The 13,830-nt window shown below is 25.4% G+C and overlaps 4 protein-coding genes across 4 annotated transcripts in view; 2 read left to right on the top strand and 2 right to left on the bottom strand.

The window, feature by feature from the left end:
- Positions 1-902: 902 nt before the first annotated feature.
- Positions 903-2,936, top strand: Phum_PHUM390110 (brown fat uncoupling protein, putative; the record flags this gene model as incomplete). Its single annotated transcript, XM_002428499.1, has 7 exons — positions 903-1,010; positions 1,646-1,749; positions 1,827-1,936; positions 2,099-2,308; positions 2,382-2,522; positions 2,615-2,756; positions 2,840-2,936. The coding sequence occupies 7 exons, from the start codon at positions 903-905 to the stop codon at positions 2,934-2,936; spliced, it is 912 nt and encodes a 303-aa protein (XP_002428544.1).
- A 1,154-nt stretch (positions 2,937-4,090) lies between these two features.
- Phum_PHUM390100 (uncharacterized protein) lies at positions 4,091-5,414 on the bottom strand (the record flags this gene model as incomplete). Its single annotated transcript, XM_002428498.1, has 3 exons — positions 4,091-4,527; positions 4,613-4,786; positions 4,862-5,414. 3 exons carry the CDS (start codon positions 5,412-5,414, stop codon positions 4,091-4,093), a joined length of 1,164 nt encoding a protein of 387 aa, XP_002428543.1.
- A 1,758-nt stretch (positions 5,415-7,172) lies between these two features.
- The window catches only part of Phum_PHUM389880 (uncharacterized protein), a gene marked incomplete at both ends in the record, with an annotated part of 12,429 nt that continues 5,771 nt past the window's right edge, over positions 7,173-13,830 (top strand). Inside the window, 15 exons of the mRNA XM_002428497.1 lie at positions 7,173-7,299; positions 7,386-7,468; positions 7,574-7,643; positions 7,801-7,959; positions 8,196-8,327; positions 8,420-8,551; positions 8,672-8,815; positions 8,904-9,116; positions 9,230-9,390; positions 9,497-9,758; positions 9,968-10,289; positions 10,372-10,657; positions 10,737-10,931; positions 11,009-11,149; positions 11,307-11,485. Of these exons, the coding sequence (XP_002428542.1) occupies positions 7,173-7,299; positions 7,386-7,468; positions 7,574-7,643; positions 7,801-7,959; positions 8,196-8,327; positions 8,420-8,551; positions 8,672-8,815; positions 8,904-9,116; positions 9,230-9,390; positions 9,497-9,758; positions 9,968-10,289; positions 10,372-10,657; positions 10,737-10,931; positions 11,009-11,149; positions 11,307-11,485 (2,606 nt within the window). The remainder of the gene's footprint in view (positions 7,300-7,385; positions 7,469-7,573; positions 7,644-7,800; positions 7,960-8,195; positions 8,328-8,419; positions 8,552-8,671; positions 8,816-8,903; positions 9,117-9,229; positions 9,391-9,496; positions 9,759-9,967; positions 10,290-10,371; positions 10,658-10,736; positions 10,932-11,008; positions 11,150-11,306; positions 11,486-13,830) is intronic.
- On the bottom strand, positions 12,604-13,539 carry Phum_PHUM390090 (uncharacterized protein; the record flags this gene model as incomplete). The annotated part of the gene is made up of 4 exons (XM_002428496.1): positions 12,604-12,763; positions 12,852-13,047; positions 13,135-13,320; positions 13,467-13,539. The coding sequence occupies 4 exons, from the start codon at positions 13,537-13,539 to the stop codon at positions 12,604-12,606; spliced, it is 615 nt and encodes a 204-aa protein (XP_002428541.1).

Here is a 13,830-nt window from a genome sequence, read left to right as displayed (position 1 = left end):
TTGAAAAAAAAATAAATTATATAAATAGAAATGTATTTTAAAAAAACAGTTTGCTTTGTATAAATGTTTGTGTTATTGCTGTTGACTGCATATAAAAAAAAAAAAAACAGGATTTAAAATGACGTTAAAAATAATATTCAATGAGAAACAACGTGATATTTGACAGTTTTTTTTTTCTATCTTTTTTACGAGGGGTATGATTTTGTTTAACATTTTATTTAATTTTTTTATTATTTAAATTATTAAAATAAACACTAAAATACAATAATTTTAATCATATTTGATTCCTTAAACGTTTTTTCTTAAAATGTAAAACTTTATTTATTTATTGTTAATTATTTCAATTAAATATTAATGATACTCATATAAAATTTTTATGTATGAAATGATAATAATTTACAACTTTAAACTCTACTTTTTTAAAACAGTTTAGTTTTATATATAATCAAAATTATAAAAAATGCCAAAAAAAACTTTTTTTTTTTTAAATCAGTGGGAAGTTAATATTTGTTTGCCAAAAAAAAAAAAAAATAATAATAAATAGACGTTTAGACCTTAACCCTGAATATATTTCAAATACATTCAAATAAATAAATAAATTTTTTTTTCTTATTTTCATCATAATTCACTTAAATAACTTTTTTTTTGTTAATTAAATTTTACAAAACCTATATATATATATATATATTTTATTAATTAACAAAGCAATAATTATTAAAAATTCAAAATAATATTTATTTTAAAATTTATGGTTTTAATAATGTCAGATCAAGGAAAAATTTAAATGGCCTTTAAAACGGCAACTTTTTCTATTCTCTCTCTCTCTCTCTCTCTAATATTTTTATTATTATTATTTATTTATTTATTTTAGAGAGGTAAATGTAATAAGGACATCAAAAATAATGAACGTTCGAAAATTTGAAGAAACCGCCATTGGGGTTAAATTATTGACCGCAGGTAGCGCTGCATGTATCGCCGACATTGTTACGTTTCCTTTGGATACATCAAAAGTTCGACTTCAGGTATTATTATTAATTAATAATATTAATTTATTACGTAAATATATTATTATTATTAATTGATTAATTTAAAATTAATAACACTTTAATTCGATTTATTCAAAGCTACACGAAAACAAATCTTTGTGAAATGTTTAAAATTTACGATGTGAAATGTACCTTTTGAGGTAGTGAAAAACCGTTATTTTAAAATCGCGGTGTTTTATTTATTTTTCATTTTTTTACATCGAACGTTAATTTTATAATAATAATAATAATAATAATAATAATAATTTTAATTACATAATCAGAAATTCTTTTAGTTTTTATTACTCGTAGCGGAACAAAAAACAAATAAAAGTTTTCTTAGATTTTATGGGCCAGTCATAACTGCCAAATAATTTACATACATATATATATATATATTCAACAGGCGTTTGGCTCCATTTAGTGAAAGTCAATTAAAAGAATTTTTTTTTCCCTTTTTTTCTCTCTTGTTTTCTGAATAATTATGATATTTTTTCATTTATTATTATTAATATGACAAAAAAAAAACATTAAAAATTTCCCCTCCCCCCTTTTTTTTCTTAATATTTACAATTATCTTTCAAAAAATGGATTTGTAATTTTTCTAAATTGTTTTAAAGGTTCAAGGTGAAGGAAAACAATTAATCATTGGGGAAAAACGAATTTTTCATTATAAAGGAGTTTTTAATACAATATCAACAATAGTTAAAGAAGAAGGACCAAGGTATGCAGGACATTTTGGTTATTTAAAACTATTAAAATTGATAATTTAATTATTTTATTTTATTTTTTTTTTTATAGAAATCTTTACAAAGGTTTATCAGCTGGTCTTCAACGTCAAATGTGTTTTGCATCAGTTCGAATTGGAATGTATGATAATGTCAAGAGCTTTTATCAAAATTTAATTAATGGTGCATTTCCATATATATATATATATACCTTAATTTAAAATAAAAAAAACAATTAATAATTACAAAAAAAAGAAGGGTTTCGGTTTTACATATTATTATACATCCGGTAAATAAATAAATTCAATTTTTTGTATGGTTGTATTTGTTGTTAATTTTTAGAAGAGAAAAAATTAAACAATTTATTGGATGTTCTAACTAAAATCAGTGCGGGAATCACAACCGGTATCTTAGGTGTACTAGTTGCACAACCTACGGATGTGGTCAAAGTTCGATTTCAGGCACAACAAGGAAATTTAAAAAGTAGATATAAATCTACTGTTGAAGCTTATAAATGTATATTTAAAGAAGAAGGGATTCGAGGATTATGGAAAGGTAATAATAATTATAATTAATTATTTTGAAAAAAAAAAAAAATTTTTATTATATATATTTTATTTAATTTCAGGAATGTATTCTAATATGGCAAGAAATACTATTGTTAACGTATCAGAAATTGTTTGTTACGACATTGTTAAAACATCAATATTAAAAAAAAAATTATTTGAAGATAATATTTATTGTCATTTTACATCAGCATCAATAACAGGTTTGCAATAATTTTTTTTTTTTTTCACATAAATATTTGTCACGACTAAAGGGCCCAATTTCAGTAAAAAAAAAATTTTTTTGCAATAAAAGGTTTAGCCACAACGATAGTTTCATCACCGGTTGACGTTATTAAAACAAGGTACATGAATTCAATACCTGGACAGTATACAAACGCTCTCGATTGTGCATTTAAAACAATTAAAATGGAGGGATTATCTGCACTTTATAAAGGGTAGATAAATTATTATTATTTTAAAATTTTAATTAGAATTATTACAATTAAATTTAGAAAAAATTTTTTGTTTTTTTTTCCAGTTTTACTCCTTCGTTTTATAGATTAGTATCGTGGAATATTGTTATGTGGGTCACATATGAAAAGTTAAAAATACTTGCTGTAAATACTTTTTACTAATACCTTTTACTGTACCTTTTACTGTACCTTAATAATTAAGGATAACCTTGAAAATAATTATTTTTAAAGTTTTCGATTTTAATGTTAAACATTATATTAACATTTGTATTTATGATCCGGTTGAAATAGTTTTAATTTTATATATATATATATATACATACTAGTATTTAATTTGTAAATATTTGTTATTGTATATTTTTTAATAATTTTTTCCATGTTATTTATTTAATAATTTTTTTTTAACGAAAGTTATTTATGTGATATGTATATATATATATATATAAAAAAATAAATAATTTGAAATATGAAAACTTTTGTTTTTATAATATACCATTTAATCCATTATATTTTACATAAGGGAAAATTTATAACCGTGTTTTAAACTTTCAATTACTGATGATTTATTCTGAGTCCAGTTTCGATCAAAAGTTTTTCCAAACAAATATTTATTTTATCGTTTGCGTATACTTGATACATCCAAGCAGCAATATTTACAAGTAATTTATTTTCACTACTGCAATGTCCGACATTTTCCAAAACTGTGTTTTTAACCTTATATTCTAAAGAGTATGCATCGGATATTTCTTTAAAAACATTTTCAAATTTTTCTACTGGCCATGTTAGAAATACAGGTTCTTCACTTTTATGCAAGGGAATCAATGCTTTTACTTGAGTCGTTAATGCTTCCATATACCCAACAACGTTAAATAAGGTTTCTAATGCATCTCCTAAATCGGAACATAATTTTTCTACGTCATCTTCATTTTCATCAAAATCTGACGCTCCCCTGAAAATATCAGTATTTAATTATTTATTCTCCGATATTAGTCAGTTGTTTTTCAAAAGAATTAATTAATAAAAACTTGTTTAAGTTATTTCTTCTCGAATAAAATTTAAAACTTACATTTTTTGTAATTTGATTTCTCTAATATTTTGTAAAATTTTAATCCCAATCAAGTGATTATCATTCCATTTTTGAATAATATTATGCAATTCAGCTACTGCATCTCTCATTCTACGAGGTACACCAAGCAAGGCACCACCTGATTTTAAAGAGCTAACTGGACTATCTGGTACTGTAAACAAGATTATGATGGTAAAGTATAATTTATGAAAACCTTTTATAACTAATTTCATTTTTAGTCAAAAAACTATTAACTGGAATAACAAAAAAAAAAGATTTTTATCAAACCTGAAACTTCTGTAAAGGAGGCTAAAGGAGACATTTTTTCAATTTTAGATGGGCTTAATGACAAATTTTTGAAATCGTTTACTGGAATAAAATCATCATCATCTTCTTTATTAATGTTTGAAACATTAGATTCATTATTTTGCATGCTTTCTGATAATTCAATTTTGTTATCACTGTCATTGAGACCAAGAGTAATATTTTCACAAGGACTCTTTATGTTAACATCAGAACTTTCTGCATCTTTTTTATTTTCTTCTTGTATAGAAGTATTATTGACTGAGACATCAGTATTTTCATTAACCGAACTGTTAAAACTTTCATTTTCTACAACTCTGCTATTTTCATTTAGCTCAGAAGTAATTTCACCTTCATCCTCACTGTTAGAACACAATATATCTTCTGAAAATAATTATATTTATATTAATATTTGTAGTCATTAACCTATAAACAATAAAAACAGTTTAAAAAAAAAAAAAAAACTTACCTACATTTTTATTTCTTTTCGCAAACTCTGTTTCTAAAAAGTCATTTTGAATTTTAACTACTTCAGCACTTGTATCACAATCGGAATACTTTTCTAATAACTCTTGATTAAGCTCTGTAAATGAATGACCCCATTTAAACTTGCTTAGAAAAAAATCAGCTTCATCATTAAAACCTTAAACAAAAAGTTATCAAATAATTACTTCTAATTAAAAAGAAAAAGTAATATTTGAAATTGAAATTTAATAACTACCTGTAATTATTAAAGCAGCAGCCAAAGCTTCGACACATGACAACTGACACGGTTTCCCGTAGTTAATTGGATTGGCAGCCACCAGCCAAGGAAGTAATCGAGGATATGGAGTTTTCATTTTGTGAAATGGAGTTTCCGATAATTTTGCCCAAGAACAATCAACAACCGCTATACCAAATGACTCTATGAGATTTCGATCTTCTTTAGATAAACATTTTTGTCCAACTGGTGTAAGAGCAACCCCATTAAATTTTTGACCTAGTGGAAGTGTTTTAATAAGATTGTGCCTCAACAATTTCCGACCAGTACACTTTTTAGGATCGCAATGATTTAAGTCCCACATGGCCACAGGAAAAGAAATATTAATAGAGTCGTCATCATCTAAAAAATAAAAATCACTTAACGTATTAAATCTACGAAAGCACATTTGGTAAAAAATTTTTAAACTACCTGAAAAATCATCGGGGGGTATATCACTATCGTTATAGCAACGCTTATTGTAAACTTTGTGTTTTTGCTTGTATTTTTTTTTACCTTTAGATTTGTTCATAATAATATAATTAATTGAATTACCGTGTATAAAAAAAAAGATTTCTTTGTTGTCAACATAACCTCAAAAGTAATTACAATACATTTACCTTCACAAAGTAAACATTTTTACCACAGAGTGTCATTAACTGTCTTCTTATAATTTTTTTTTTACTATTGTTTTGAAAGGCAGTGAATATCTATTAAAAAAAAATATAAAAAAAAATTCAATGTCAAAATGATATTTAATATATTTAAAATAAACAAAATGTTTTTATGTATACATTGGAAAATCGTAGGAATTGATTTTTCCATCGCATTGACCAGGTAAGATAACAATTAATTGTCAAACACGGGGTATCAATTATGATTAAATGTTTATTTTTAGAAAAAAAAAAAAAAAGAAACAAATCCTTTGTCTGTGAGGGAATTTCGAGAAATTAACACCTTTTAAATTAAAAAAAAAAAAAATTTATTAATTTTGGCAGCATTGAATAAACGCCCGGTAAAACAAGCAAATGTAAATTTTTTTTTTAATTGTCTGTTTTTAATTTTTGTTTTAATGTATAATTTTTTTTTTTTTTTTTTATTTTTTTTTATTTTCTTTATTTATTTTTAATGATTCTTAATGATCAATTTTTATTTATTTATTATTAAGTTCTAAAAGTTAAAACTTAATTTTTTTTGTTTTTCTTCTTATTTTTTTTTATTGTTTTGTAAATTTTTTTGGAAAGGTGATTTTTTTTATATTAATAATAATAATAATATTGACAAAGTTAAAATGAAATGTCATTAAATGTAATTAATTTATTTATCGGTTTTTTTTTTACAAAAAATTACTTTGATTACTTTAAGGGATTTTTGTCGTCGACATTATTCGCAAATTTGTGCATTGGATGAAAGTCAAAGAAAAACGAAAAAAAAAAAAAAAAGATTGATTACTCATGTAGGCGTTAATATGTGCGAATAATGAAAGACATAAGACTAGAAATAAAGTTTTTGACATTAATCAGGACAAAAAATAAATAAAAAAAAAACAAAAATAAAAAAATAAAAAAACGATTGAGCCATCATCGGATGATTTTGGCATCAGTAGTCCCCCCGTTTAATAATTAACGTATACTGGTTAATCAATTTGTATATAATTAATTAAACGGTAAAATTATATATATATTTTATTAAAATATAATTCTTATTTTTTTCTAGTGAAAAGTATTATTATTACTATTATTAATTAATTTATTATTTTATCCTATTTTTTTATTTTTTTTAGTGAGATGTTTAACCGTATTTTGAAACATTTAATAATTATAAAGAAAACGAAAATAATTTATTGGTGATTGAATAATAACGACATTTTGGAATAACTGACAAACGAAACTAAGTAATTTTTACGTTAGTAATTTACTAAAAAAATTTTAAGTCGTAAAATATTTTTAAAAAAAAACGTAATAAAGTTGATTTTCTTCTTATTCTTTTTTTTTTTTTTTTTTAAAAAATTACTTCACGGTAATTAAATAACATGAAACAAAAATAAAAAAATATTTTTGTTGTAATTCAGAGTGAGAAAAAATACAATTATTATTATTACATTTTGTTAAGTTTATAAAGAAAATTAATTATTGTTATTTTCTATTTATTGTTATTGCTTATTCATTAAGTTATTAACATTTATACATTAGTAAGAGTTATGCATTTTTAAAATTATTAATATTATTTTATGTTTTTTAGCTTTGTTTAATTAAAATCATAAAGTGAGTGAAACTGACTTGATATTGATATGGAACAGGATTCATTGAATGAAGTTTTACTTGAAAAATTAAAAGCTTATTCTCAAAAGCCCAATGAATCTGTTGAGGGACTAAGAAATGTTGCTGCAAGGCTTCATAGTCGTGCTGCTTCTCAAGGTATTCATTTTAAATAAAAATTTTATTTCTCCTTTTTTTTTTTGTAAAAAAAAAAAAAAAACAATGATGGCGGTTAAATTTTACAGATAAAACCATCAAAAATAAAACACTTGAAAGAATATGGCAAAAAAATCAAGGTGGTTTAACATTAATTTTATACATGTTGGAAGTATGTATAATAATATTTTTATAAAAACTTTTGAATAGTTTTGTTTTTTGGAAAAAATATAAAAACATCACCGGATAAATTTTTTTTTAAAAAATTTTATTCCAGACTGTACGCGATCCATTAACAGCCGTTAGTTTGGCTGGAATTTTACACGAATGTGTAGCTGCTAAAACAGGTGAAATAATAATAATAATAATAATAATTTAATATTCAATCATCTTTTTTCTTTTTGTTTAATAAATAAATTTTTTATTTATTTCTAACGGTTTACAAAAATTCTATTTTCTAATATGCCACATTTATTCAAATATGTTTAAACTAATTAATTTTAGGAAAAAATAGAAATCCGGCAATAAGTCAACTCGTTCATTTAAACGCTACGCAATCTCTCACAAAACATTTAAATTCATTACAAATAAAAGAATTAATACCGGTTAATGATGTTTTGATACAAGAAATTGTTTGGACATTAAGTCAACTTGCCCAAAGAGGTAAAAATAAATTTTTTTTTTATTTATTTTTTATTTTATTAAGTAAAAAATAAAAATGTTTATCTGTTAATTTTCTTTTTTTTTGTTTATTAAAATGTCAAATTTACAATACACATTAATTTGTGTTTGACGTCACTGCCAAAGCTTCAAAAATAGCATACTTCTGTTTTTTTTTTTTTTATGTTTTACAATCATTACTTTTATATTTGTTTTTGTTTTTTTTTTTTTGTTCACAGATTCTAAATTTTCACTTAAATCAAGATTATTGGGTGCCGTAAAAACATTTCATTACTTTTTGAAAGCTTATCATAATCATGCTAAACTTTTATATCCAGTACTTTTAATCGTGAAAGCCCTTTCTAGAAATTGTAAGTTTTTCCTCATCTCATAACCTTTTTTTTTTTTTTTTTTTCTATTTTATAATAATAATAATAATAATAATAATAATTTTCTTTTTTAGCTAATACAGCTACGGTTCTTGCCAAAGATGGTATTGTTGCCACAATGGAAAAAGTTTTAAGTAACATTGGTTTTACTCCAAGCGTTAAATTACGATTAACTTTAAATATCTTAAGTTATTTAAGTAAAAATAGTAAGTTTTGGGGTTGGTGGGGGTGGGGTGGGGAAATTAATTAAATTTAAATTGTATTGAAATTTATATATATATATAAATATACACGAAATGAATTTTTTTTTTTTTTTTAATTTTTAGAAATTTGTTGCTCTCGTATAATTCTTTCAAATGTATTATCTTTAATCCTTCGAATTTTCGAAAGGTGGGAAAGATACGAAGGAAAAACAAAATTAAAAATCTGCCATTATTCAATTGTAACATTGCAACGAGTTTGTTATTTGAGTAAGTTATTGTAAATTGACAAAAAAATTATTAATATAAAAAAAAAAAATTTTTTTTTATTTATTATTTGAAATATAATTTTTTTTAGAACATGGAAGGAAAGCGGTGAGAAGTTTATCAGGAGTATCCATACTTCATAAATTCTGTCAAAATTGTCCGGATGATAAATCGTACGATCAAATATTAAGTAGAGTTTGCGGTGTTGTTAATTTTTGTCTGGAAAGGAAAAATTTACCCGTCGACGAAGTTTCCAATCCAATTAAATTTACGTTACCGCAAATAAGCGATCATACTTTGGCAGGTGATTGTGCCACGTATTTAAATTTATTATTACGCCGAGTAAAATATTTTCATCGATATGTGTATATACGATTTAAGGAAGTAAGTAAGTAAATTTACTTATCATTTTCACAGATAAAAGTTCTTTTACAGCGAGGGACACCACTCCTGAATTCGATGAAGGTGATAGTGAAGATGAACTTCTCGAAGATGTCGAAGAAGATGGTGTTGTTCAAATTCAAGGAACCGATCCGGATGAATCTAAAATTTTACCACAGACGGCAGTCGAAAGAGATGTTGAGGATTTAAAAATGTAAATTATTTTAAATTTTTTATTAAATTAAATGGAATCGGTTTGAATGTCATGTTGTGATTCTTTACAGGTACTCGAATTTTTGTAAGGAGTTCAATCAACAAACCGAAGAAAATGTTGCTGCTCACTCAACGTTAAACCAATTAAAAAATATCAATAAACCTTTGATTGTTAATAAAAAAGAAAAATCTAAAACAATGTTAAGCGATTTTTATAATAAATGTACTTTTTTGGCTGTCGATAAAGGTCGTTATTTAACAACAAATATTAAATATTTATCGAAAGAAAAATTACATAATCTCGATATGAGATTCACATCAAGCGATGTTTCTCTAAGAAATGGATTTCGTGGTAGAAATTCTGCCGAAAATTTATCAGAACATAGAAAATTCTCAGCGGAAAATCTAATTACAAATAATGAAAAATTGACGGGTAAATAACAAAAAAAAAAAAAAAATTTTATAAAATAAATTACTCATTTAAAAAAAAAAAAAAAAAAAAGAAAAATTTTTGACATTTAAAAATAATAATTATTTTAGACACTCCTCCGCAAACAAAAGTCTATTCGAAAGAAGATTTAATATCACTTAATATTTTACGAAATTTACATCAAGAACATGGAATGCTTCATGCTTACTCGATGATTGCCAGTCAAGTTAAAAGCGTTTTACCATTTGTTAAAGTTGCCTATCCTGATTTAATGGGTGGGGAAGGATCTGGAAAATTAGAACCTTTAAGTGTTAAAGATAGAAAAGTTTGCCGGCAAAAATTATTAGAATCTGTCGAAAAGGGTTTTCATCCCAGTAACGTTTCCTCCAATGTCGTTTACGATTTGGACAATTTAATATCATCTGCTAAAAATAACGTAACGAATAATAAAAGGTAATTTATATTTTTTGTACTCCTTGTTTGAAATTATAAAAAATTTTACGTCTAATTGGTTTTTTTTTTTTTTTTTTTTAAGGGAATTATTTAATGACGATGAAAAAAAAGTTGGTGCTAAACATACTCAAACTCATCTTTTATTCGAATCAAGATTCGAGAGTGGAAATTTAAGAAAAGTCGTACAAGTTGGACCCAGAGAATATGAACTTATTTTAAATTCGGATGTAAATTCTGACAGGCACCATAATTGGTTTTATTTTGAAGTTTATAATATGGATAATAGTGGCCCTTATACTTTTAACATTGTTAATTTTGAAAAAATGAATAGTCAGTTTAATTACGGAATGAAACCTATTTTATATTCTGTAAATTAAATTTTTAATGGTTTTTTATTTTATAAATTTTTTCTTTGATTTTAATTAACGAGGTACCTATTTATTTAAGGTACAAGAAGCTTTACTGGGTCGACCTGGATGGGTTCGTGCTGGCACTGATATTTGTTATTTTAGAAATAGTTATCAAAAAACTACAGGACAACAAAAATGTTATTTCACAACGACATTTTCAATAACATTTCAACATAATTCAGATATTTGTTACATTGCATATCATTTTCCTTACACTTATTCGCAACTTCTTGTAAGTTATTATAAACAAAAAAGGATTTAAAACGTAAAATTATTACTCGTAAATAATTTCAAACATATTTCCTTTAGAGTCGAATTTGGAAATGGTCTTGTTCAATAAACTATGCAGTCACGTATTTTAGAGCTGAGCCCTTATGTGAAACGTTAAACGGAAATCAGCTTCCCATTTTGACAATAACAGCAGTTGATTCAACGAAAAATGAATTTCGTGTAAGCATAAACTTCCTGTTTTATTATTAATGGGTGATTCATACGAGTGCAACGATCGTTATAATTAATCATAAAATATATAATGTACCTTATTAAAAATTGATTGTCATGTATGGAGCCCTGCTAAAAAAATCAATTAATTTAATTTTTGTTTTAGGACAGAGAAACTGTATTTTTGACTGCTCGAGTTCATCCTGGAGAAAGTAATGCTTCATGGATAATGTTGGGCACTTTACAGTTTCTTCTAAGTAGTCATCCTCAAGCAGTGAGTTTAAGGAATCGATACGTGTTTAAAATTGTACCCATGTTAAATATCGAGGGTGTCATCAACGGCTGGTAAGTTTTCATTTTCATTTTAAAATAAGTCAAAAAAAAAAAAAAAATCTTGTAAGAAATATTTATTTTACCGTAACGATAAGTACATTTAAGTATCAAAGCTACAAATTTAAGTTTTTTTTTTTTTTTTTTTTTGTTAAGTCGCCAAAACAAAAAGAATCATAAAAAAAAAAGCACGTATTCATCATCACAATTCTACGTCTTACATTTGAAACAGTAAAAAAAATTTAATAGCTTTGGCAAAAGCTTAAATTATATTTAAACATAAGAATAACTGTTTAGCACATTAATTATTATTATTATTATTAAATTGCCAATTTTACTGCACGTGGAAAAAAAAAACTAAAAATTTTTAAACTAAAATTTATGCACTACATTATGGAAAATAATTTATAATAGAACTAATAGAAAAAAAATTTAAATTTGCACTAATAAGTGAAAGATTATCATTATTATTTTTTTTTTTTTAAACTTTTTTTTTTTTTTTTGGGGGGGGGAGGGGGAATGTAAAGCGATGAAAAAGGTATTTCTTAATACTCCAGTACTTTTAATTTTTGTCCTGGGTACGAAACATCCAGTTCGGTGAAATTTTTCTTTCGAGACGGTCAACGGTCGGTAGGCGAATGGCTTTGCTGCGACTAACCTTACCGAGTACTTCATCGTGATAGGTATCCTCTAAATCTGATGATGATAATGTTGAATGATATTCAGAATAAGCCTCATCATCCATTCCGAGTTCGGTTGTAGTTTCCAAATTGACAGTATCATCTTTTCGCATGAGTGGGGGCCGAAGGGTAATTCGACGAGTGGCAGTGAAATTTAGCAAGTGTCCTTCGTCATGACGGTGAGGTTTAACGGTCGAACTGGGATTCAAAATTTTGTTTCCTCTGTAAATGAGTGTTATAATATTTGTTGTCACCATCAATCCATTTACTCTTTTTTTTTTTTTTAATTTTATAAAAATTGTATTACTACTATTAGTTACAACAAAAAAGTAGTTACAACAACAAGCTACGATCAAATTGTGAAAGTTTATTATTATTATTATTTATATAAAGAATGAGGCATTCTGAAGTTATTTAATAAAAAACTCTCCCGTAAACACGAATCTCACCTGCTTACCCCTGGGAAGTGCTAACTGGGATGGACCCATAATTGTAGTAATAACATCTTGTTTGTTCGCAAATAAAATCTTTTATTTTAAGACAATCATCAACTTCCCACGTATGGTCTGGAGCCTTTAGGGTGACGCAACCGTTGGCAGCTCCGATGTCGTTTCTGTAAAAAAAAAAAAAAAAAAAAAAATAAACATTATTTTCTTACACGCCCTTTTTAGATTATTTTGTTTTATAAATGTATAATTTACCCATCGGCTTGTCTTCCTGTCGCTTCTGGAGCCATCATTGGAATGGTAGATTCTAAATGTACAGGATCGTTGGGTAAACTTCCAGCCGCTCTCATGTAATTGAATGTTACGTTGAAAGGTAATCCCGTACTCATCCACAACAACATATTCGTACCCAATTTATTACCGGATGTCCAAAAATCATATTTATTATATCCTTAACGGAAAAAAAAAAAACAAACAATGTCAAATTCGCATCGTTAATTTTATCAATTTTTGTTTTGTTTTTCCGGGGGGCAAATACTACCTGCATTTTTTAAATATTGAGTTATTGAATCTGCTTTTTCTTTTGTTTCAAACGAAACCAATTGTAAACCGAATGAACGACAATATTGATATGATAAAAAGTAATTAAGTTCTGGAGAATATGGATTCATTCTACTGACAAAATATTGTACGCCATCGAGTTGAATCGTTGTTATTCTTTGTCCTGTGAACAAAAAAACAATGAAACAAACATTATTCGATGAGAAAAAAAAAGAAAAGATGGTCGTTTATTTTAATTGCATTTCTTAGTTGGTTCCATTCTTTTTTTCATGAAATAGAAAGGATTAAGGTTAATTTAATTTATTTGACCTGGCCGAGTCAGGTCAACACATAAACCATGTTTTTTTTTTTTTTTCTGCAAAGTATATTTATTGTTCTGCATCACAAAGAAAAAAGAAAAAAAAAATTTTTTTTTTTTTTTTAAAGCGGATAATGAGGTATAAGTAATAGATTTCGTCCTTGGCCTTGCAACGAGTCCAATGAACTCCCACATGCCCCACGTTTTGCATCTACAATACAATACAAATAAGTTTCTAGAATGTTTTTTTTACTGTGGGTAGAGTATAAGATATATCTTATAGTTGAATTTTTTTTTCGTTTTATTTGGTTTTTTGAAAAACCACAATATATTATAAATCAATTATCGATAAAAAAAATAAAACGTGTAGCAAAG

This window comes from Pediculus humanus, genomic scaffold (assembly GCF_000006295.1).
Source record: "Pediculus humanus corporis 1103172107869 genomic scaffold, whole genome shotgun sequence".
In the NCBI taxonomy this organism is placed as follows: Eukaryota; Metazoa; Arthropoda; class Insecta; order Psocodea; family Pediculidae; genus Pediculus; species Pediculus humanus.
This window is presented reverse-complemented; position numbering and strand designations above follow the sequence as displayed.